The sequence below is a fragment of the Brachyistius frenatus genome, unplaced genomic scaffold (assembly GCF_029030835.1).
Source record: "Brachyistius frenatus isolate BFR_SWC_R1_liver_20210118 unplaced genomic scaffold, ASM2903083v1 Contig_51, whole genome shotgun sequence".
NCBI lineage: Eukaryota > Metazoa > Chordata > Actinopteri > Embiotocidae > Brachyistius > Brachyistius frenatus.
In genome coordinates this window covers 676,309-698,615 of record NW_027210650.1, presented here as the reverse complement: position 1 = coordinate 698,615, position 22,307 = coordinate 676,309, and the positions used below count along the sequence as shown (strand labels likewise).

Here is a 22,307-nt window from a genome sequence, read left to right as displayed (position 1 = left end):
ACTTTTCACAGTCTGTAAGTAATATAGGCCTATACAATCTTTGGTAAGGAGGGATTTTTTTACCAACTTCAGCCTTGCCTATATCCCTGTAAAGGCATTCTTTCTGTTTTTTGTTTTGTGTTGTTGTTTTTTTAAGAAGGATTTTTTTTTTTTTTTTTTTGATCAGCAACATGTTTTTTGGGGGCTAAACGCGCGTCTCGCTGCAGGGAGGTCAGAGCAGAACAGGTAAGTTCTTAAAAACTCAACCAAAAAAAACCCCAAAAACTGGGCTGAAATCGTGTTGTTTTGTGTGACATTTGGAGAAGTTTCACAGGTTAATCATCAGCGAGTCTTAATTTAGAAGAAGTTTGTGGCGAAGCTCCAAACTTTGGTGCGTAAGAGCAAGCGTTGATAATTCAGTGGAGACAAGCTCGAAGCAATTGAGAGAAACTTTTATTTTCAAGCGCTATGAGTTCACTTACAAATACAAAAAGCTTATTGGCGAAAAAAAAAAAAAAAAAAAAAGCTCACATCACTGCCTATAATCCACATGAAGAACCCTTTGCACTAAAAATTTATCACATTGACAGGTTGAATACATTTGCATTGCTCATAATTAGTCCTAAACAATAATAATAATAATAATAATAATAATAATAATAGATGCACAAAATATCCTAGAGCTACACATTGGCTTGTTTATGAAAGTTTATGGATCTTAATTGGCCACAAGTTAACCATCAAAAATAGCAGTAAAAGTTACACTAAAGCGCTTCGGATGGCCCCGGAATACATTACATTCAATGGAGAGCAGCATATGGTTTGGAAACTTGTTTTTTTAAGTTAGGTTTTTTTTTATTTATTTTTTTATCTTTCTTTGTTTTTATTTTTTAACTGTACATTGAATTTACTCCTGTTAGACCGTCAAGAAGTTACAATAAAGAGCTCAAGTTGAAACACCTTCAAGAGAGAGAGAGAAGAGAAGAGAAGAGAAGAGAGAGCAAAGAGCATGGACAAATACCCCCAAGTAATATTTACATCTTAACTTTGTTTTTTTTGTGTTTTTTTAAAGGACATCTAAGGTATCAATAGAACAACAACAGGGAAACTAAAAAATGGCATCTTAAGACCACAGAATACTTCTTCTTCTATCACAATATAGCATGCTGGAAGGTGCTGCGCTTTCAATAGCTTTACAGTACTCATGGATTTCTTTTTTTTTCTTTTTTTAAATTTTATTATCATTTTTTTTACTCTCTCCCCCACACACCACACACACACACACACACACACACACACACACACACACGCACACGCACGCACGCACACGCACACACACACAAAACAAAAAAAAGTTATTCAGTTGTGGAAGGCGCTGCCTCCTGTTACAAGACTCATGCTTTTCAGTTTATTGTCCTTCTTCCACTTCATCCTGCGGTTCTGAAACCAGATTTTGATCTGTCTTTCGGAAAGACACAGGGCGTGGGCTATCTCTATCCTCCGCCGTCTGGTTAGGTACCTATTGAAGTGAAACTCTTTCTCCAGCTCTAGCGTCTGGTAGCGGGTGTACGCGGTTCGGGCCCTTTTCCCATCAGGTCCAGTCATATCTACAATTTTACAGAAAATCCAGAAAGAATTAGCAACTGCAGCGCAACAACTACTTTGACTTTCTTTTTCTTGGTTTCGGCTTGCACCAGTAGGATTACGTGTAACACAGCATGACATGATGCAGGGAGGGAAGCATGCAAACCAACACGGACACATCACAACACAGACGCAGCCGCGGTTCTTGTTTTTGCCCCCCTTTTTTTCTCGTCTCGAGCTCGCGCCCATGCACAGCCAAAGCCTCGCACACTCTGGCCTCACATGAAATCCACCAAACTCTCTCCAGATTGCAGTTTAACCCCAACCAAAGAGCAAAACAACCCCACCACGACTTCACAAACACCGCCCCGGTCCAGTCATCCACACCAGCCTGCTCACTCATGCAACACCTGACAGATTTATGACACACCGGCAGCGTGACATCCTTCAAAACAAAATATTATTAGACGTGTAAATATACCATGGCTTATGTGCAGTTTCCGCATCCACGGGAATATTTGTGGCGTTTGGCAATCGTTTGATGAGGGAGTGGAGGAGGTGGCGTTGGGTTCCTGGTGCTGCTGCTGCTGCTGCTGCTGCTGCTGCTGCTGCTGCGCCGAGGTGCCGAGCTGGCGACGCCGCTGCTGTGCGCACCGTCCTCGGTCTCGGAGGCGACGGTGGCGTCCTCTATCTCCGTGAAATGGGCGCTGTTGCTTTTGTTGAGGCTGTTGCCGCCCGAGGTCGCGCTCCGGTCAGAGGGAGGAGAGGGGCTTTTTAGTTCCAGCTGCTCCCGGCCGGCCGTGGCGCACGACGGCGGCACCGGATCTGGAGAGGAGAGCGAGCAGTTGGGCGTCTGTCTGTAGCGGGCGTCCGGCCCGAATCCCCGGGCATCCTCTCTCACGGCCCCGAAGTGGCTGCCGGTGTTGGTGCGGTTCACGGTTAGGTCCATGCCATTGTAGTTGTAGCCGAAAGACCCGGAGTGCATGGTGCCAGGGTCTCTGAAGGAGCCGTTCACAGCGCCGTTAGTCCCATAATTTAGTAACTGATAGTCGGAGCCATTTGGATAGCGCCCTGAGAACGAGTTTACAAAGTAAGAGCTCATTTGCTTGGATTTTTAAAGCCTCGATTTGTAGATCTTTGTCGCTATAATCCTGTGTGCTTGCACGATTTATGGATGCAATCATGAATTATAAGCAATGAAGCCCTACTGTACTTTGCCAGGTATGCGGCCAAATATGGGAGAGCGTTCGGGAATCACGTGCCTTTGTTGACCAGTCGTAAATCCTCACTGATGACTTCAAGAGGTAATTCATGCTCCATGGTTACAAATGATGACGAAATAATGGTCGTTAGGCTCCAGTCAATGGTGCCTCCCCGCTGCGCCCCGAGAGCCGCGCAGGCAGAGGGCGCCATCTTGCGGACAGAGGTGGTACTGCTCCGGCGGGACGAGCCTGTCAGGCCCCCGGAGTCATCCATCATTTATGTAACACGCTGATAATGTAGGCCACAAAAGGCTCAGGTAACACATAACGGAGACTTATCAGCCCCACTGTTGTCAGTTTATCCTGCAGAGTGTCAAACCGGAGATTATTTCAACGTTTACACGGAGTTTATGTGAATTTATGGGCTTTTTGTGAGTTTAGAAGCAACATAGACGCCTGTGATATTATTAATAATATTAAATTGAGACTAGAAATAATTATAATTTTCTTTTGTGCAGAAATGACACCACCAGATTTTCCAATATACATCAAAAAGCCTTTATTTTCTATGTACAATTTCCTAAACAAAATATTGCACACAATATCCAGATGTGCATTGAACACGGGTGAACAACAATAAATAACATGGAACATTTCCTTATCTGTACAAATTTAAGTGGTTGATGGCACAGCTGTAAACAACAAGCCTATAGACTATCACAGAGCAACTACACCACAGGATGGAACAGGAAAAGGACGAAAACAACAACAACAACAACAACAAAAAACACTTTTAAATGCCACGAGGGTCCAAAATAAAACTCAGTAGACCTACGATCATGAGGTAACAACATCGTCGAAAACTAAAACACACAAAAATTATGTACATTTTGGCGGATTTTTGCATAGTCCCCTAAAAAAAACACACACGAGCACAAGGACAAACAGAGGAGGACCTGATTTTAAACCTAATGCGGACATAGTTACCGTGCAGATGCTGAAAGAAAGTCACTCTACACGTCTCTAACATGGGATTTGCAGCACTTTATATCTACAAAGAAATAATACATCGTTTTATTTTGGGGGGTTTGAGTGTGCACATAAACACACACACACACACACACACACACACACACACACACACACACACACACACACACACACACACACACACACACACACACACACACACACACACACACACACACACACACACACACATGCCTTTGTTTCAGTGTCCTTTTAGCTCTTCTTCTCCGCCTGCTGCTGCTGCTGCTGCTGCTCCTCCTCCTCCTCCTCGGGCGTCTTTGAAGGGTTCAGGAGTTTGTTCTCCTTTTTCCACTTCATCCTGCGGTTCTGAAACCAGATTTTGATCTGTCTCTCCGTCAGGCACAGGGCGTGGGAGATCTCTATCCGCCGCCTCCTGGTCAGGTAGCGGTTAAAGTGGAACTCCTTCTCCAGCTCCAGAGTCTGGTAGCGGGTGTAGGTCTGTCGGCCCCTGCGGCCACTGCTGCCAAACGGGCCTGCAATCAAAAAAAAAAAAAGGGGGAATCCCATCGGTTAATGATTAAATGTTTGTCTGGAGTGAATTTTTTTTTAAAGTGTAAAAGAAAAATCTACCTGAAAGTGCACTCAAAATCTGAAGTGGTGTATCTGGAAAAATACAATAAAGTGATGATTCGTTGTTTTTTAACATACAAATTTTAGCTTTGTGCGTAAAAAGTAGAAAATAATTAACTTTGCTGTTATATCTACACATACGTTAAACATTTTATCCCATAAAATTCCTTTTCCAGCCTTGCTATGGTTACGCATACATCTCAGGGTGGCTCCCACTATCTTATATTAATTTTTAATAACATATTCTATCACTACATTTCCCAATAACATCCCTTAATTACGCGTGCCAATGACGCACCTTATAAAGAATTAAAACAATGTCATTAAAGTAGGATGTAGCCTTTAAATGTACAAAATGTGGCATCCACATACTGTTCCAACACAGAATAGGAGTGTGTAGTCAGAAGGAGTCTGCGCAACCTCTGCGTGTTTTGTTTTCAATTTACAGTGAGACCGATTTTTGTGTTTCCATTTTTAAATCGCTGCTCATAGTGTTTCTGTAAAAATCTGAAAAAAGGCCATGTGACACGGAATCAGAACTTTAAGTTGAAGCTCGGCTCATGTAGGCCCAGCCCGTGCGTGGGCTGCTGTGTGTGCGCGTGCGGTCGTGTATGTATGTGATGATGATGTAGTAGCCAAAAGCCCTGAAGGCGCACGAAGATCCCCGTGCGTAATCTCTACGAGCACAAATTAATGGAATCATCTCATTATTTGATGTGGATTTGTGTTTATAAACGCTGAGCTGATGAAATATTCCACAGTTGACTGACAGGTCGCCTTGTCTCTGCCTGTGAGAATCACTTCATGCTCTCCTGCACCTCCGGGCAGCGTCACAACAACACAGTGAAACATGCAACTGTGGTACTCACCGGCGGAGCAGGCGTTCATCCTCTGCATCCACGGGTAGATCAGAGTGGACGACTTGTCGTCGATGCTGCTGCTCATGCTGACAGTTTGCTCCGGGCACTCCGCTTTGCGCTGCTGGTGCTCCTGAGTGACGAACAGCGGCTGGTCCTCGCGGCTCGAGAAAGCGCACGAGCCCTCCGCGTCCTTGTAGAAAGTACCGACCGGGTTGTAGTCGCAGGGCGCTGCGCCGCCGGCCCGGCCGTAGATGGCCGCGGCCGCTGCGCCCGTCTGCTGGTAGTAGGACGCCGGGTAAACCTTCTCCTGCATGTTGGCTGCTCCATATGTGGCCGCGTTGGAGTAGTGTCTTAACGGATCGGTGTATCCCGAGGAATAGAGCGGTATCTGACCCAGGAGAGAGTCCTGTCCTCCCGGTAGAGACACGGGAAAAGTTGAGTTAACAAAATAGGAACTCATTGGGTGGACAACGGGGTGTATATACTCCGGAGGAATATGATTTGTTGTCTTTTATAGTCCAAGTGGTTTTGCCATTACTTTATCGGAGATTTGGTTTTTGCTGAAAGGGGGGGTTGTGAGGTGCCACTGAATACAGAGGGGAAGTGTACCATCTGATCAACCGCTGGCCAATCACGGCCGTCTGTGCTTGCACTATTGCACCCATGGGGGGCTCTTGTTGCGCGCAGGAGTCCCCGGTGAATCGAAATGAAGCGCTCGAGCTTGTCGGTCTTTACGCACGGTCACGCACACACTCACAGAGATGCTACGACTCGGAGAAACATCTATATACCTTTTTTTAAAGCAGCATTCTACACATACAAGCTGTATATGAAGAAACACATGATTTTGTTTTATGCAAATGCAAAACAAGCTCGCACAAACTCTCCTTTTCTCTCTCTCTCTCACACACACACACACACACACACACACACACACACACACACACACACACACACACACACACACACACACACACACACACACACACACACACACAGTTCAAAAAGCAAAAACAAAGCAATGCCAAACATTTTCCAGTTAGGCACAAACTCAAACAGCCATCTCTGCGTCTTCCTCGTCCTCTACAACCTCCACTTCCATCTCAACAAACAATCTACAGCTGACAAACACCAATCAAATCCTCTTTTCTCAATACAACTGCCAGAAAGCCTCCGAATGTGCACGTGCTGATGCGTCAGTAACGCAAATGTTTCCCTCTTCAAAGGTGTGAGCTCATCCTGACTCCTGATTGATCACCACCTCTGACTGAAGTCCACGAAGACCCGCAGAGAGCAGCACTCAGGGAGGGCACGCGCTTGCACGCAGAACATCATCATCACCATCACCATCATCATCATCATCATCACCTGAACGCACCGTGATCAAGTGGACAATGACTTCACAGTTGGTAAGTAACAGTAAGTATGAAGGTAGAGGTGGGGATAAGTGTCAGGTATTTGCCGTCCTGCCACATGCGTCATGAGCTATTGTCCCAATAAAATCGTTATTTAGGAATAATTAAGCAGATCAATTAACGTTAGGAGCTAATATCACATTCACGAGATCAATCAATTGACTTTTATAATTAATAATCCAAAAATTTGGTGTCTGATGTAGAAGTTAAAGCATTTATAAAGACTAGTTAATAATACATTACATGCAAAATGTACAGGGAAAATGTATATCCCTTTTAATTAAACGTTAAAATCTATATTTGTTATAAATAAATCATAGTCATTAGTTTTTTTTTATTAACTAGGCAAATTCAGTGAATTAAATTGGCGTTTACCTTCAGCAAAGTTGAAATTTTAAATAGAAAATGTAATAAAAAATAATGAAATAAGTGTATTATATTGTTAAGATAACATGCATATCAAATTTGTAAGTGTTTTTGAAAGAATTACGCAAAAAACATTGTTGAATATTTGCACCATATTCGTTTAGAATAATCCTATTTTCACTTTTGGTGTTTTGCATTAAATCCACTTTGTTCATCTAGCAAAGACTTTTATTTTGGATCATTTGTTTCTAAAACATTTCCATTTAAGTCTCTAGGTTTTAATTTAAAACAAAAATATGAATTTTAATCTTGAAGGGCGCCTCTCAACCAGGCCGCAACTCCTGCAGCCTGATGACAGCTGCTGCACATTTGGAAACAGTGAATATCGCTCTGCACTGACACAAACACGGTCGCATGTTTTTATGTCACATTATGACGCTATAAAACCGTCGGATCAAACAAGACACAGAAAAAACGCCGCAGAGGCGCCACAAGCAGAAAATAAACAAATAAAAAGGCGAAATGTGGAGAATATTGACTCCATAGTTCTTTAAAATCAAACATGGGATTTACAAGAGGATATATTTGTAAGGAAATGTTAGAAATGTGGAAGAAAGAAAAGGCGAAAAGGCGGAATGAGGCGACAGCACTGCGCATAAACGAAATCTGGCACGTTTTTCAGAATAAAAGTCCAACAATAAATAATAAAAAATAACTAAAAAGAATGTAACCTATAGGCAGAGTAAAGGTGGTAGAGATTTAGCAGATTTTTTAAGAAAAACCTTCGTTAAGCAGTAGCGTAGGCCCCTCTATGACCATCATCATTACCATCATCATCATTATTAAGCCTGTCTGGCCTGCAGTCGCCGGATTATATAACATCCTCAGTCCTCTCCAGGCCTCTAGAACTCGGACCACGCGCGTATTTACACTCATTTTTAGGTGAAATGTTTTGGTCTGTGGGCGCTTTTTAAGGCGCTGCAGCATCTCAGGGGTTAAACAGAGGGCGCAGCAACTGGTTGTGAATAGCACAAACAGCGTAAGACTAGAAAAAAAAATAATAAGACGCAGCACCTTTTGGATATTTCTTAGAGACAGATCTTCTCATTTCCAGAAATATAAACAGCAGGCCTGCAGTGACAGCTCAGCCACAACAGTGCCGCTGCACCAGCAGGGCTGAGTTGATCTGCTATATTAGAAACATGGTGCCCTTACCTTTGTTGATAATCCATCATTTCCAGTGTGGGTGCCAACTCCGCACGAGCCCCTCTCGTTTCCTGTCAACGCCGTTCCCACCACCACCACCACCACCACCAAATCCCCCACTTTGTTTAAGTGATTTCATGAAAGTAATCCCTCCATCCAGGAGTGTGGAGATCCCTCATTTTCAGCCACACAAGTACAAGCCACATTATCATGGCGCACGACGGCGAGAGACGGCGTCGCGCGCACGGACTTGGCTCCCCATCGCCCCACTTTTGGAAAGATTACACGCACGTATAGAAGAAGCAGGCCAGCCTCGCACATCAACCTCCACACGCGTGTTGCATATACAAAGAGTCCCAGACAACAACAAAAAGGCTTGTGTTACTAACTGTTAAGTGAACGAGCGGTGGAAAACAGCAGCTGCAATATAACCTCATGGGAAATAAGTTCCCATTCCTGCTGTCCACATGACCGCCAGCGACCAATCCCCGAGCCGCGCGAGTCGTAAACTTCCACGGCAAAGTTGTAAATTTTCATAAACAGCAGCCGTTTTTGTGCTTTAGACGCGCTTTCTCATCGCCATCTTTATTTTCTCCAAAGCCTGAGATGTTTGGAGTTTGACGGCGGATGAAAAGGAAAGTGCGAGGATGTGGGAAATGTTAAAAGACGGTTGGTGAGCTCGGTTCTGTTGCAGCCTGCAGGTTTGTCAAAAGGTTCGTACAGATTCTTATTGTTCTCTAATCACAGCTGCATGTGGTTATCAGTTAATTAAGGGTTTTGGGAATCAGTTTTGTTTTTTGTTTTTTTTGGCTTCAAATTCCTGAAGCTGATGAGAAATATGTTCCACTTTCAGCAAAAATAAATCGTGTGATCTCTAAACCTCAAACGCGGACTATTAAGGCTCTCATTTTGGTAAAATAATAAGATTTCAGGCATACAATTTTTTTGCTTTAAAGACTATTATTATGTCTCAAATTTGGGGAGGAATTCCTTCAGTCACTGCGGATGAATTTGGCCAAAGATGGAGTCCTGAGGGAGATTTTAAGGTTAAAAAAAAACCTTGAAAAATCGTATTTTTCTGTTCAGGTTCTCCGGATAAATTAACCCCCTCGATTCTCCTTTTTATTATTGCTTCCATCTTCTTGTTTCCGCTCAGGTTTGTTTAAAAACCGTCTTTTCAGTTGGCGCACGGATGTCTTCCGACATTTATAGACGCAATAAAACCATAAATTCCTGAACATTCTTCCTCCGCTTTGATTTTTGTTTTCCCTCCAAGAAACTCAAACTCCAACAAACTGGTGGGTTTTTTTAAATTATTTTTTTTAAATGCTACTTTGAAAAACAACAAATAAAAATTAGGAATCATAAAATAAAAGTCTAAAAAATGTCAGACAGAAGAGACAACAGGCTTCTCCTCCATTTAGGCCCATGTTTTAATAATCATTCCTAAATTAAAAGTAATAAAAGACTAATATAAGTTATAAATAAGTAATATTTCTCTGTGGGCCTGTGAGGTTCAGAGAAGCCTGCAGGTTTGCGCACAAATCTCTTCATCAAATTTGGTTTTATGAGCTTTTTCGTTTATACTGTAATTTAATTCTCTTCTCTTCCTATGGCACGATACCAAAAAAATAAAATAAATCAATATCAATAATGAATTTATTCAGATTTTAAACTACTGGCCAAATATTTTAAAGTAATGGGAGTTGTTTTGTACTTGTTGTTTTTTTCAGTTTTCCACCAAAACAAAGAAACCGGATGCAGAGACGCTGTAAAACTTTACGGCCTCTTAACGTTAACATGAAACCACACACATTTCTCCAACATTATTTCATAACTAAGCAGAACATGTAATAATATGAAAGAAAAAAATCATATTTGTTTTAATACCCTTAAAAAAAGAAATAGTTAGAAAAGAGAAATAAAGGAATATGATTAAAAATTGTGAAGAATCTGAGAATTCAATCAATGTAATGAAACTAAATCACCTAAAAAAAAGAGATTTTATTGATCATCAGTGCAAATAAAGTTGTTTTCAATACTTGACTGCATAAAACAAGTTTCCTTGAGATGAGAAGCAGCAGGCTTATATTTTTAATCCCCCTCTGTTTAATGGGTTTATAACTGAATTGAATGTTAATTAAATTAAATTCGGTTCATTGAGTCCGTTTCTGTTAATATAAAAAAAAAAATCTGAGTTCATTAGATTCTTGTTCTTTTTTTTTTTCAGAGGAAATGTGCAGATGTGATTCACACGTGTTATTTCAGGCCTGTCTGTTTTTATTTTGGCACCAGAGGTGAGGTTTGTTTGAGATCATTCATCCTCAGAGGAAATGATTCAGTCTGAGCACACAGTCAGTAGAAAAAAAAAAAAAAAAAGAAGTTAAAAAGCCATCATGTTGTTTGTGCAGTGCTGGAGCTCAGCGTGTGACTGCAGGTACAAAAAACGTGACGTTCATCATGGGCACAGTGTGGTTCCGTATTTCACAGTTTATACCTCCATTTCTCCTCGAGTGCTGCTGCTGCTCTGTGTGTGTGTGTGTGTGTGTGTGTGTGTGTGTGTGTGTGTGTGTGTGTGTGTGTGTGTGTGTGTGCGTGTGCGCACGTGCGCGTGCGAGGAACCGTTTAATATGTGGACTCTCCGGGTGTCGGCGGTCCTGCGCCTCACGTCCCGGTCCCGTGCTCGGAGGCTCTGCGGGAGGAGTCGCGGAGGATGTGAGAGAAGCTAGGCCTCCTGACCAGCGGGGCGCGGGTGGAGATGACCAGCAGGCTCTGCAGGGCCGCGGGGGCGCAGGGCGGGTGGGAGCAGCGCAGGCCTCCTTTGGGGACGTGGTTTGTGACGGGGACGCCGCCGGGACGGGGCCGGGCGTCCGTGTGGGACCTGGTCCTGCTGTCCGGCCTGACAGCCAGAGAGCTGCTGGCTGCAAAACAGGAAGAGACCATATGAAACCTGAGACATCTCTCTTTAAATTCATAAACAAACATGGAACGACGGTCCAGAAGGTTTTCTGTTGGTTTTAATTACATTTTTATAAACTGGTACTCTCTGGAGACTATTCTAAAACTATACAGAGAACAATAATGAGAAAATGATTTGGTCTAAATTGAGAGTACAGACTAATTATTTAACTATAAATAAGTACGTTTTTGTTGTAGGTGAGGATGATACAATGGTGAGCACAATAAATAACTACTTTTTATATTTTTAAAGTGAAATAATACGTTTTAAGAGTCATTTCCCTCCTTTTTGCCGTGTAGTGTAATTTTTGTGATTCAAAATGCATTTACACATTTCCCTGCTGCTATATTTATTTTTTTTAGAATAAACAGGAATAAAAACATTAAACAAATGAGCCATTTAGAGGCTGAATACTGAACGAAAGCTGTGAGGAGCTTGTAATATGATATTATTTAAGGTTTAAAAACAATCCCCTCCGAAGACTAACTTTCCTGAGTCCCCCTCCTGAGGTGAGTCTACCTGGCCAGGGCCTCTGCTGGGTGCTGACGGTCCTCCGTGTCTCTGCAGGCCTGCTGCGGCTCTCGGGCTCAAGCTGCAGGCAGGAGGTCTCGTTGTGGCTCCTCCGGTCGACGGCGGGCCTCAGCAGTCGCTGCTGTGTCATGTGGGAGTGAAGCTGCTGCAGTAATGAAATGAGCTCCTTTTAATTCTGAGTCATAATGATTATTCAGCACTGCAAATTATCTCTGAACGGCCTGAGTGTTCCGAAATGACAATGAGCTTATACAAAAAAAAAAAAAAAAAAAAAAAAAAAAAAAGAAAGAAAGAAAAACCAAGTGTTGAAACATTTTCATTCGTTTCTGACAATTATTTTTTATTGTTTATACATTCGAGCAGCTGCTGAATCTCTGAGCCAGCTTTAAACTTGCATTTTAATTTCTTCACTTTCAGATATTAAAGCCATCAAATCTGCAGCGTTCAGCTGATGGAGCTGCAACAGGCAGAGATTTGATCCTGGGAGAATATTTCACTGACTCATAATCCAGTGCAGAACTTGAAAAACTATGAGGTGTTCCAAGCAGAAATGCAAAAACAAATCAATTAATTGAAATGCTGATTAAACAAAAAAATTAAATCAACTATTTTGATAAACAATAATTGATTTCAGTAATTTTTCAAAAGGGTTAAGGCTACTCGTGCAAAAAAAAAAAAAATTTTTTAAATGTCTTTTAGACATGTATGGAATCTGAAATGACAGTTTTTCTAAATTTCTTAACATGTAATAAATTGACAGATTAATAAAAAAAATTATTTGCAGTTCTAAAAGTGTGAAACTGCAAAACAATCATAGAAAATGTTCTTTTTTTTTCTTTCATTTTCTATGAAAATTGCAGAAGTAACTGATTATTTTTAAATTATTTTTTAAAGGGGCGGAGCTTCCTAAATGACTCATTTCCTTAATTAAAGCAGATCAGGGCAGAATGTACTGGATCATTTTGAGTGGAGATGCATTGTCCTGTTTCTCTGCAGGTACCTGATGAGAGATCTGAGAGCAGAGATGCTGCTGCTGCCGCTGCTGCTGCTGCTGCTGCTGCCGCCGCTGCTGCCGCTGCTGCTGCTGTTGCTGCTGCTGCTGCTGCGTCCTTTGAGAAAACTGTGTCAATAAATCCAACTGAAATATAAAAACAGAGCAGCACAGTGACTGGAGGCTGAATTATTCTCATTTAATCAACAACAGAAATCGAGTTAGAAACACTGAGAGCGGTTTGTTTTACGAGCAGGCTGTGATACCTGTAGTGGGGTCTTACCTTGGTCAGCTGCTGCCCGTGATGAGCCTGCCTACTGTGCTGCTGGACGCAGGCGTCCTGCACGACTTCCCCTCCCTCCGCCCGGCCCTGCAGCAGCTGCTGGATCTGCTCCACCACCCCCAGGTCCTGCAGAAGCTTCTTCCTCTGGAGCAGAGCACTGACCCTCTCCTGCTCCTCCATGCCTGCCTCCCACTCCTCCCACTCCCACTCCCCATCCTCCCCTTGCTCCTCCTGTCGGACCTCTGCAGCCTCCGGGTCCCCCGACACGCTGGACAGAGGGAGCTGCGGAGACACGGGTAGACATTTGATTCAATTTGTTTTTATTGCCTCACCGTATATCTGCCGACGTGCATTTACAACACCAGCAGTTACTGTCACCGAATAACCTCGATTACAGCATTTGTATGTCCTGTCTGGACAATAAAAGATACTTTAATTCAAAATGAGAGGCATTAAATAAAAATCATCTGGAGGAATATTATTCCAGCTAATTTGCACTGGCTGTGTGGACATGGATAAGAGGTCAGTGAGAAGATGAGCCATTTGTCACGGGGTGAAGCCGTGTGTCTCCCTCTTGTGGCTCCATGTGGCCACTGCATCTTTCAGGACTGCCTCACCCGTTGCGGGTCACAGCTGGACACTGACGGTTGTGTGGATACTCGTGGTTTGAACCTCTCCCCCGCCGTCTCCCCCTGCAGGTCCCTCCTCCGGCCTGCCCGCAGGTCCCGCTCCTTCTGCTCCTGCTTCAGACGCAGCTCCTGCAGCTGCTGCCTGTAAATACAAACACGTTACGCTGTTTGCGTATCATTATTAATGTTTCATTCTCAGGGTATTTTGAAGGATTTTTTTTTTTAAATGGCTGATAATTGTTTTACTTTGTGAAGGTCTGTGTACCTTTATTTTAAAAAGGTGCCACGTAAATAAAGATGTTTATTATAATCTAAATCTGCATTTATGTACAAAATTAAGCTAATTAAAATCCCCTTTCTCCTGCTCTTTTTATTTTCCTCCTCTACTCTGCTTTAGAAGGAGGTTTTTACTCTCTGTGCATCACTAACAGCTCCCGCTCTCCACCGAGCTGCGCCGGGTGTGTCGGCAGCGCGCCGTGGGTACCTGGCACACTCCTCCCTGGCCTTGGACGCGGCGGTCTCCTGGAAGAGCGAGCTGCTGTGTTTGAAGTACTTGTCGTATTTCTCCCCTCCCTCTCTGGGATAGATCCTCCTGAAGCCTCCCAGGTGTTTGGCCTCGTACCTCCCCATCTGCTCCACCGTGGCGGCCTGGCACTGACGCAGCTCCTCCGACCTGGAGGGGAGAAAACACACACAGTAACACGGGGCCGAGTGTGTGTGTGTGTGTGTGTGTGTGTGTGTGTGTGTGTGTGTGTGTGTGTGTGTGTGTGTGTGTGTGTGTGTGTGTGTGTGTGTGTGTGTGTGTGTGTGACCTTGAAAACAAAAAAAAACCTACACAAGATTAATCTTCAGCCTACCTGGCCTCTCTGGAGCATTTCTGCTGCAGCCTGTCCTTCACCCTGCGTCTCTCGTCTTTGGTGATCTTCCGACGGTCGCAGGCGCCGAGGTTGATGAGAACCAGCGTGTCGTACAGCATCGCGTCCTTCACCTCGCGGTCCAACTGCGAGTCGGTGGTAAAACTCGGGGAGTGATTCACCTGGGCACGAACACACACAAACATATTGACTGATTTAGATGCCGAGGCAAAAAAAAAAAAAAAAAAAAATCAAAGATCCCTTCATGAACATTTGAGCTCCTTAAGCCTCATGATGAACTGAAACATAAACCTGATTTAGTACATTTCTGTCATCTGTGAACGATGTGCATATCTGTGGTTGATATGTGACTGAGGTGTGGTGGTGTCTCACCTCCAGCACCCAGGGTCTGAGCCGGTGGTCCAGCAGCACGTCGAAGCCCAGGATCTCGAAGCAGGCGCTGCCCGTGGTGTGGTTGGGGAAGCACGTGTGGTAGTTGTGCTTGAGGATGGGGTGAGCGGAGATCAGAGTCTTTATGATCATGTCCTCGATGTCGCTCCACATCTTCTCCGTGTGACAGCCGATGGACTCCAGGAGTTTGTTCAGGGTGGACAGCTTTCTGGAGGACAAAAGAACGATAATAAATACGCTTTTTTTATTATTTTTTTTAAGAGCATTATCACATCAGCAGTGTGGGTTTACCGTTTGCTGCCGGTGCCCTCATCGCGGACAAAGTTGACGCTGTTCTTGTTGATGGAGTAGTTGGTGAGATGCATGCACACATCCTCCTAACGTTAGAGAGACAAGGTCAGGTTTGTTTAACTGTCATGTTCTTCATGTTCATAGAAACAGCAAGTCGGCCAGTGTTAGACTTTTTAAAAAAAAAAAAAAAATTTTTTTTTTTTTTTTTAATCAGAATCAATATATTGTTCATTCTCATCGTGGACATTATGAAGAACACAGAAGTTCCTACCATGTTGCCGTGTGTCGGTTCGTTGTACTTCCTGGTGCAGAAGCGAGCCAGTCCCTCCTTGAACATGAATATGCTGAATGGGTCACATGACGTCACCAGCACGTAGATACGCAGGTCGAACTTGTATCCGTCGATTATCAACGGCTGCGGATGTGATTAAAAAAAACGTTTAGACCTCAAACTGTGTGTTTCTGTGCAGCTGCTGTATGTGCTGTTTAACACGTCCTCACCCTGGAGATGTAAACCTGGCAGATCATGTGCTCTCCGGGTGGAATGTCTTTAATGGATTTGGTGATGAAGATACCTTTGCCTTGGCAACCGGTGTCTGGCTTACAGATGTATGTCTTGCTTTTTTTGGCCCTGGTGTAAGCTTGGAAGTCACTGTAGCTGCAAAGCATGATCACATGAGACACGAGACTCACTGGGGAAAAAAAAAAAAGTTAAAGAAAAAAAATAATAGTAATCAGAGTGGAGAGTTTAAACTGACTCTGCGGGGAGGCACCACGTCTGGGGGAAGATGTTGTAGTCTTTGGGGAACAGCTTGAGCATGCGGTTCATGTTCCTCGCCAGCAGATCTTTGCGGCAGATCTCACTCATCCCGGGGAAATGGTTTATTTTCTGAAAAGACAAGTGTGTTTACAGGGACTGTAACCATGAAGGTGAGGTATCACAATACTGATGTCTCCGTCTCACTCATCTTAAAAGAAAAGATTGAGGTATGTTGGTTATAACAATAGCTGTAATAATAAGTGAATTACCTCGTTAGATTACAATTAAAAGCCTGAGTTGAAAGAAATCTCATAATCTCTATAAAAATATGTATTTAAAAAAAAAATCATATTTAGCATGTTGAGGAGAAAATCACAGCTTGAAATGTTTCCTGTGGCACAAATACAATTAGACATTTAATTTGTAAAACTGAACTTTAGTTCCGGCCTATCTTTTCTGAGGAGGGCAGCGATGGTGTTTGTGTCTCGTACCTGGTAGCGCTTCATGTCCTTGACGCGGTCCAGAGACACGGAGAAGTCGGTCCAAAACAGAGTCCAGTCGTCGCCCTCCGCCGCCTCTCTGAGGCCGTATCTACGAGCAGCTCGCCGCACTGACACAAATCAAACGTTAAACCTCTTTTACACGTTTCAGACTTTCCCCTGGACGCTGAATCCGGCAGAAGACATTTGCTCCCATTCAGGCACAAACGGATTATTAACGTTCGGCCTCACTCAGCGTGTAATACACCCGCCACTAGAGGGCAGCGTGTCTTTGTGGTGCCTGGTGCCACCTTTGCGTGAGAAAAATGACACAAGGTCACTTCAGGTGATGTGTGGGGTTTGTCTCTGTTGTTTTTTTCCCCCCTAAACTAAACCACGTCTTTTTTTCACGCATTTTTGTTTTCCAGTGTGACACTGGCACGCCGCCCTCCAGTGGCGGGTAATATTACAGGCCTTTTCGTGATTTCAGGTTGCATAGTGGGTGTTTAAATTGACCCCAGAGGTGACATTTCTACAGGGACTTTACCATGTTGTAACACAAACTGTTGCCAAAAAGCTGGAAGCCATGTTTTGTCTATCACCGCAATAGGGCCAAAATAATTACAACAGTCATGTGTGCGGGGTTGTCCAGATGATTTTATACAAATGTTTGCTCAGTCTTTTTCTCGCAAGAATAATTCAGGTTAACCTACCACTTTCATATTTGCAGCTGGTGAGGTTGATCCACAGTCATCTGAAAGAGAAGAGACAGAAAGAGGGACAGACATCTGCTTTGCTGCACGGTCCTACAAATGTCTTTTATATGCCTCATCTTTCTCTGCCGAGCCATGGGGAGAAGTGAGAAAACGGAAAATCTAAGAGCCTCCAGGACGAGTTAAGAGAACCATAACTGTCGGGGTGCTCAGCGGTTAATACACCTGCGATGGGAGAATAACTGTGGAAGTACAAATGGAGGAGCTCCAGCAGCAAAGTACCTCTTCTTGTTTTTCCTCCTCTTCTTGTTGTGGATGGGCAGCGGCGTGCGGCTGCAGGCTTCCGTCGGGGTCGGGCTCTCGCCCCCCTCTCCTCCCTCTTCCCCCTCTCCTCCCTCTCCTCCCTCTCCCCCTCTTCCCCCTCTCCTCCCTCTCCCGCCTCTCCCCCTCCGTCTTCCCCTCCCTCTCCCTGCTGCTCGTATTCCCGTGCATCATCCTTCCTGTCTGGGCTGTCCGCAGGTAGACCCATCCTGAACGAGCACAAAAACGGAGACAAATGAGCTCGTCTGATCTCGTAAGCAACTGCAAACAGCAAAACAAACCAAACAACGAATGGTACCGTTTCCATTGTTCCGGCACTCATTTACTCATTTCCATGGCTCTGTTTTTAATGGGATGCAAAGCACAGCCTCACATTGAAATTCAATCAAACAGAACAAAGTACATGCTGTAAGTGCGCGCGCGGAATCATGTTTCCGTTTCCATTTCTCTCATCAGGTGAGTGCTCTGGCTGTCAGCACGCTCTCACACACCGGCATTCAAGAGTTATTGTGGCAGGACGGATACAAATAGTTGGTAACACAACGACAGCGGCAGCAGGGAGGGGGATTAATCCCAACACCAAGCACTGCAGGAACAATATCCACAAACAGAGTAACACTTTTTTTAATTTCTTTTTATAAATGTTGATAAAAAAAATTTTTTAAAAAAGTGTGTCAGCGAGGTGAACGATACACTAAAAATATCTCAGCTGATTGGTTCTTTTATGATGGCTTTAGTAGAATCACCGATACATCATCCCACCTGACAGCAGACTCTCTATGCTAAAAGCATTTTTAACACGTGACCACACTGAGGTGATGAAACATCCCTTCAATCAGGGAAGGAGCAGATTCTGAAATAAGATGACTAAAGCTGGTGTGTGATTCTATACGCGTGTCCGACATCCTTGTGTGTTGTTTTAGTGTTTAGTTCACAAAAATGAAGACCATCTTACGCTAACGGTCACAATATATGTGACCATAAGACTGTATTTAAACAGGGGGGAGGGGGGGGGCATTGAACACAGAAGTGAAGCTGAAAGGAATGCAGCAGGTAGACTGGACGAAATCTAAAATTCAGACATGATGATGACACCAGGTGAAAAGTTATTAGGATCCGTCCTCCGTCAGATATGAAAGTTTAATGCCTCTAATGGTTGTGGAGGTATTTTAGTCTGGACCGTGGCGGTGGACCGGCTGACACGGTGCTCCTCACGGGGACTGAAAATCTAAAACGCATGAGGAGTTTGGTTCTCCTCCCGTGAACGTCTGCCTGCACTCTTGACCTGAGCCCGTGTGGGCGACAACCGTCGCGCGGCAGCGTCTCAGCTGCTCGCCCTCTGCGTCCTATCTGGTGTCTTGCAGGTGAAGGTGCGGTCAGGTGAAGTCCGGGAGGACCGACGGTGAACAGAACACTGGTGCCGGTGGCATTAAGGAGGGACATCCCTGGTACACGGCGGGAGGCTGCGGTGCTCGGTGACTGTATTCTGATCCAATGATCTGGATAATCCTGGCCCTGAACTGTGAGCTTTACACTGAGCCGAGCCGCCCCGCTGACCTCAGCCCGGATACGGTTACAGCCCCGCGAAGGATTTCTCCACGAGGCTCTCCCAGCAGCCGTTACATGAACGACACCTTTTGTGTTGGCCGAGCTCAACAAACAATGACCAGCTCGAGTAAAAATAAATAAAATAAAAGACTTTAATTGTCACCACGTAATACTCGGGATTTCAGACTACATCTCGACACTAACGATCATCTAATGTCCTGCAGTACGAAACACTCTCTTAGTTACTTAGTAAAAGACATCCTGATAATTAATACAGCATACATCACATTTTTCTATTTACATGAGGCAAAATTAGGTTAAATTAGTTATATAATAGTGCAAAAACTCTAAAGTATTTAATTTGTAATGATCTTAATAATAAATAAAGCAAATCTTTGCACATTTGGGAGGAACGAGCACACAAATGTTCTCTATTTTTACATTAGTGTCAAAATCACTATCAGCTAAATCTTCTACTGAGCACCAACTAATTGTCACTTTGGTTTTAAGCTGTAATTCACTTACTAAAAGCAGCTGAAACTGATCAGTTCAAGTGCAACAAATCCTCTCAAGAAATTTGTTTTGCAGTTTTTTTTGTTTTAGAGAAATGTTGATTGAACACGATTGTTTTGGAGGTTTGTGTTGAAGTGAATCTGGTATTTATTCTCCAGTTGTTGATATGAATGTGATGGAGAAAAAAAAAAGAAGTCAGAAACACCTCTCAAAAACTGCACTTCACCAAGACTGGGACCGAGAACCACCTGTCACTCACCTGCGCCGTTGAGCCTACATCTGTGAGGACAGCGGTGTCGGGAAGATGCCGCCTCGGCCGGCACCTCTTCGGAAAATCTTGTTGTTGTTTTTTTCCCCTCAAGAGCCTTTTAAGATGCCGTCACACTCTTCAGCCGACAGACCGCTGGGCAGCATCCCCGGTCCGTGCACCGCCTGCCTCCGGAGTCTGCGGGAGACCGGAGCAGATTTGTACCGTTACATATTGACTTACACGCTCGAGCACCGGATCCGGTGACCAATTATAAACCGCGGGGACAAAACACCCGATCCCCCTCCGTCCTGACGCGGCGGAGAGACGATGAGCAGCGGACCTCGGCAGGGAGCAAGTGGAGGAGGATAATCCCCGATATTTGCTCACTGAAACGGGAGAAGGGGCTTTTCAGCGCGTCGACTTGTTCAATTTAAATCTGGCGGCACCACGTGTGTTAGAAGAGAACAGGCTGGACGTCCATCTTCTTGGCCCCGAGTTCAAATTCAAGGGGAAAGTGCCGGTCAAACCGTGCGCACGGGGGGGGGGGGGGCAGGAAGCAGGCGAACAGGTGGCTTTTGTTTCCTGGTTGCCATGGCAGCTAACGAGCTATCAATCAGACGATACGAGCCCCCCCGGTGATGAGCAAGGTGAAAGGATGGTGCGCAAAATCTGGCGGAGGCTCCGAGGTGGCGCTGAACAGACTGCTTGATTAATCAATCAATCAATCGACATTAAATAATCATCAGCTGACATCGTGCACCCTCCCACGCGCACTTATCTGTGTCCTGTCTTTGTTGTGACGCTTTCAAAGATCACCGGCTGAGCTTCCGGTCAGCTGATCTGAGGACTCATGGCTGCAGGTTGCAGGTGTTTGGTTTGTGTTTTGGGGGAAAGGAGGCCTCTCTGAAGTGCAGGGGGATTACGACGTGATGCGACGATGGTGTCGTTTTACAGGGTGATAATAAATGAGGGAATGGGGAGTTTTATTCAACAATAAAGGAAATGAGAACTGTTTTTTTTTTGGGGGGGGGGGGTGGTTGGTTTAGTTTGGAGGAAGTAAGTACTAAATAAAGTACAACTTGGTGTAATATCAAAGCCATTAAAACTAAAATTCTGAGTTATACTCTGAAAGGTAACTGACATTTAAAAATAAATTAGGGATGGACTGAGAGGATGGGTCTCTGGTGGCCAACACAGGAGCAAGACCTCCAGATTTAAGTCAACAAAACATGATCACAAATGGCCCTGCTGGGGTTCATGTCTCCTTGCAGTCGTTTTGCATCTTCTTCATAGTCCCTTTGTTTCTCTGCAGTTATTTTGTCTCTTTTAAGTCCATTTGAATCTATTTGTTTTAATTTTCAACCTGTTTTTGGTTGATTCCGTTTCTTGGTGATCTGTTTGCATCTCTTTCTAGTCTTGTTGCATGTGTTTGTGGTCCTTTTTTTAAAGTCTTTTCAAGATATTGTTCTGCATCTCCTTGTGCTCATTTCGAGTTTCTTTTCTGTGGTTTTCTGTTTGCACGTCTTTCTAAAAAAATTTTTTTTTTACTCTCTTTATAGTTAATTTAAATCTCTTTGTAATCTTTTTGTAGATGTTCACTGATCAACGCCTCGTGTTTCTGAATAAACGACACAGTTTGAAGGTTTAAGTCGAACAATTTCTCAACAAATCAATGAAACATCGAGGAAAACAACCTGAACGAACCGCGCATCGGCTGTCTGTCCCTCGCCGTTGCCGTGGCAACAGAATGCCGTCCTCTCCCCAAGCGAGAGCGCCCTTTTTGCCGCTAACTCCCGTTAGCAACTGACTTCAACGGTCGACTTTAAAAAACAAAAACAAAAAAACGGCTGTTAAATAGAGTCGAAAACGTGACGTTACCGTTAGAAAAACGTGTGTCCGTCTGTTCCCGGTGAGTAACAGCGAACCGAGCAGCCGCGTGAACCGCTGCTGTCGTGGTCTCGGCTGGACGCACAGAGGAGCTGAAACCCGCGAATGTAAACATGAATGAACTCGAGCGGCCGAATCACACGCGCGTCCCTGCCGAGCCCGTTTAAAGAGCAGCCAATCACAGGCCGGGGTGTGAGAGTCCGAGGCTCTGATTGGTTGTCGGCTCAGCGATGACAAAAGATGCGTCAGCAGGTGCGAATGTTCAGTTTAGGTGTTTTATATCGAGGAGATAAATAAAAAAGACTAAAGTTTAATTATAAAGGTCCCAAATTCTGTTTGGAAATGTCTTGCTTGGAAAGAAGAAATAAAATAAAATTCATATAACACTGGAATTTAGACTGAACAACATTCAAATAAGAGGGGATGTAAATGAAGCCATAACTACCGACCCAGATGAGTTGTACAAGGTGAAAGAGTTTGGCTCCCTCTTGTGTTTCTATCTCACACTGCAGGAAAGCGGAAGGAAGACGTTGTTTAAGTTGGACTACATTTCCCATGATGCAGCTGTTATGTTTACACAGAACTGCGCAAGATGCCTTCATAGAAAATAGAAAATAGAAAATAGAAAATAGAAAATAGAGCGACATAATTACTT

At 44.1% G+C, this 22,307-nt stretch overlaps 3 protein-coding genes across 3 annotated transcripts; all 3 read right to left on the bottom strand.

The window, feature by feature from the left end:
- Positions 1–1,338: 1,338 nt before the first annotated feature.
- hoxb5b (homeobox B5b) lies at positions 1,339–2,665 on the bottom strand. The gene is made up of 3 exons (XM_069704688.1): positions 2,201–2,665; positions 2,045–2,162; positions 1,339–1,586 (listed from the first exon to the last, which is right to left on the bottom strand). Exons 1-3 carry the CDS (start codon positions 2,663–2,665, stop codon positions 1,339–1,341), a joined length of 831 nt encoding a protein of 276 aa, XP_069560789.1.
- A 1,342-nt stretch (positions 2,666–4,007) lies between these two features.
- hoxb6b (homeobox B6b) lies at positions 4,008–5,705 on the bottom strand. The gene is made up of 2 exons (XM_069704690.1): positions 5,255–5,705; positions 4,008–4,288 (listed from the first exon to the last, which is right to left on the bottom strand). The coding sequence occupies exons 1-2, from the start codon at positions 5,703–5,705 to the stop codon at positions 4,008–4,010; spliced, it is 732 nt and encodes a 243-aa protein (XP_069560791.1).
- A 4,524-nt stretch (positions 5,706–10,229) lies between these two features.
- ttll6 (tubulin tyrosine ligase-like family, member 6) lies at positions 10,230–19,957 on the bottom strand. Its single transcript, XM_069704687.1, has 17 exons — positions 19,775–19,957; positions 17,598–17,663; positions 17,417–17,508; positions 17,134–17,172; positions 16,433–16,551; positions 15,940–16,070; positions 15,683–15,839; positions 15,453–15,596; positions 15,182–15,267; positions 14,873–15,098; positions 14,483–14,661; positions 14,110–14,298; positions 13,614–13,767; positions 12,997–13,278; positions 12,723–12,860; positions 11,711–11,867; positions 10,230–11,153 (listed from the first exon to the last, which is right to left on the bottom strand). The coding sequence occupies exons 2-17, from the start codon at positions 17,660–17,662 to the stop codon at positions 10,897–10,899; spliced, it is 2,415 nt and encodes an 804-aa protein (XP_069560788.1). The 5' UTR covers position 17,663; positions 19,775–19,957; the 3' UTR covers positions 10,230–10,896.
- Positions 19,958–22,307: the final 2,350 nt, after the last annotated feature.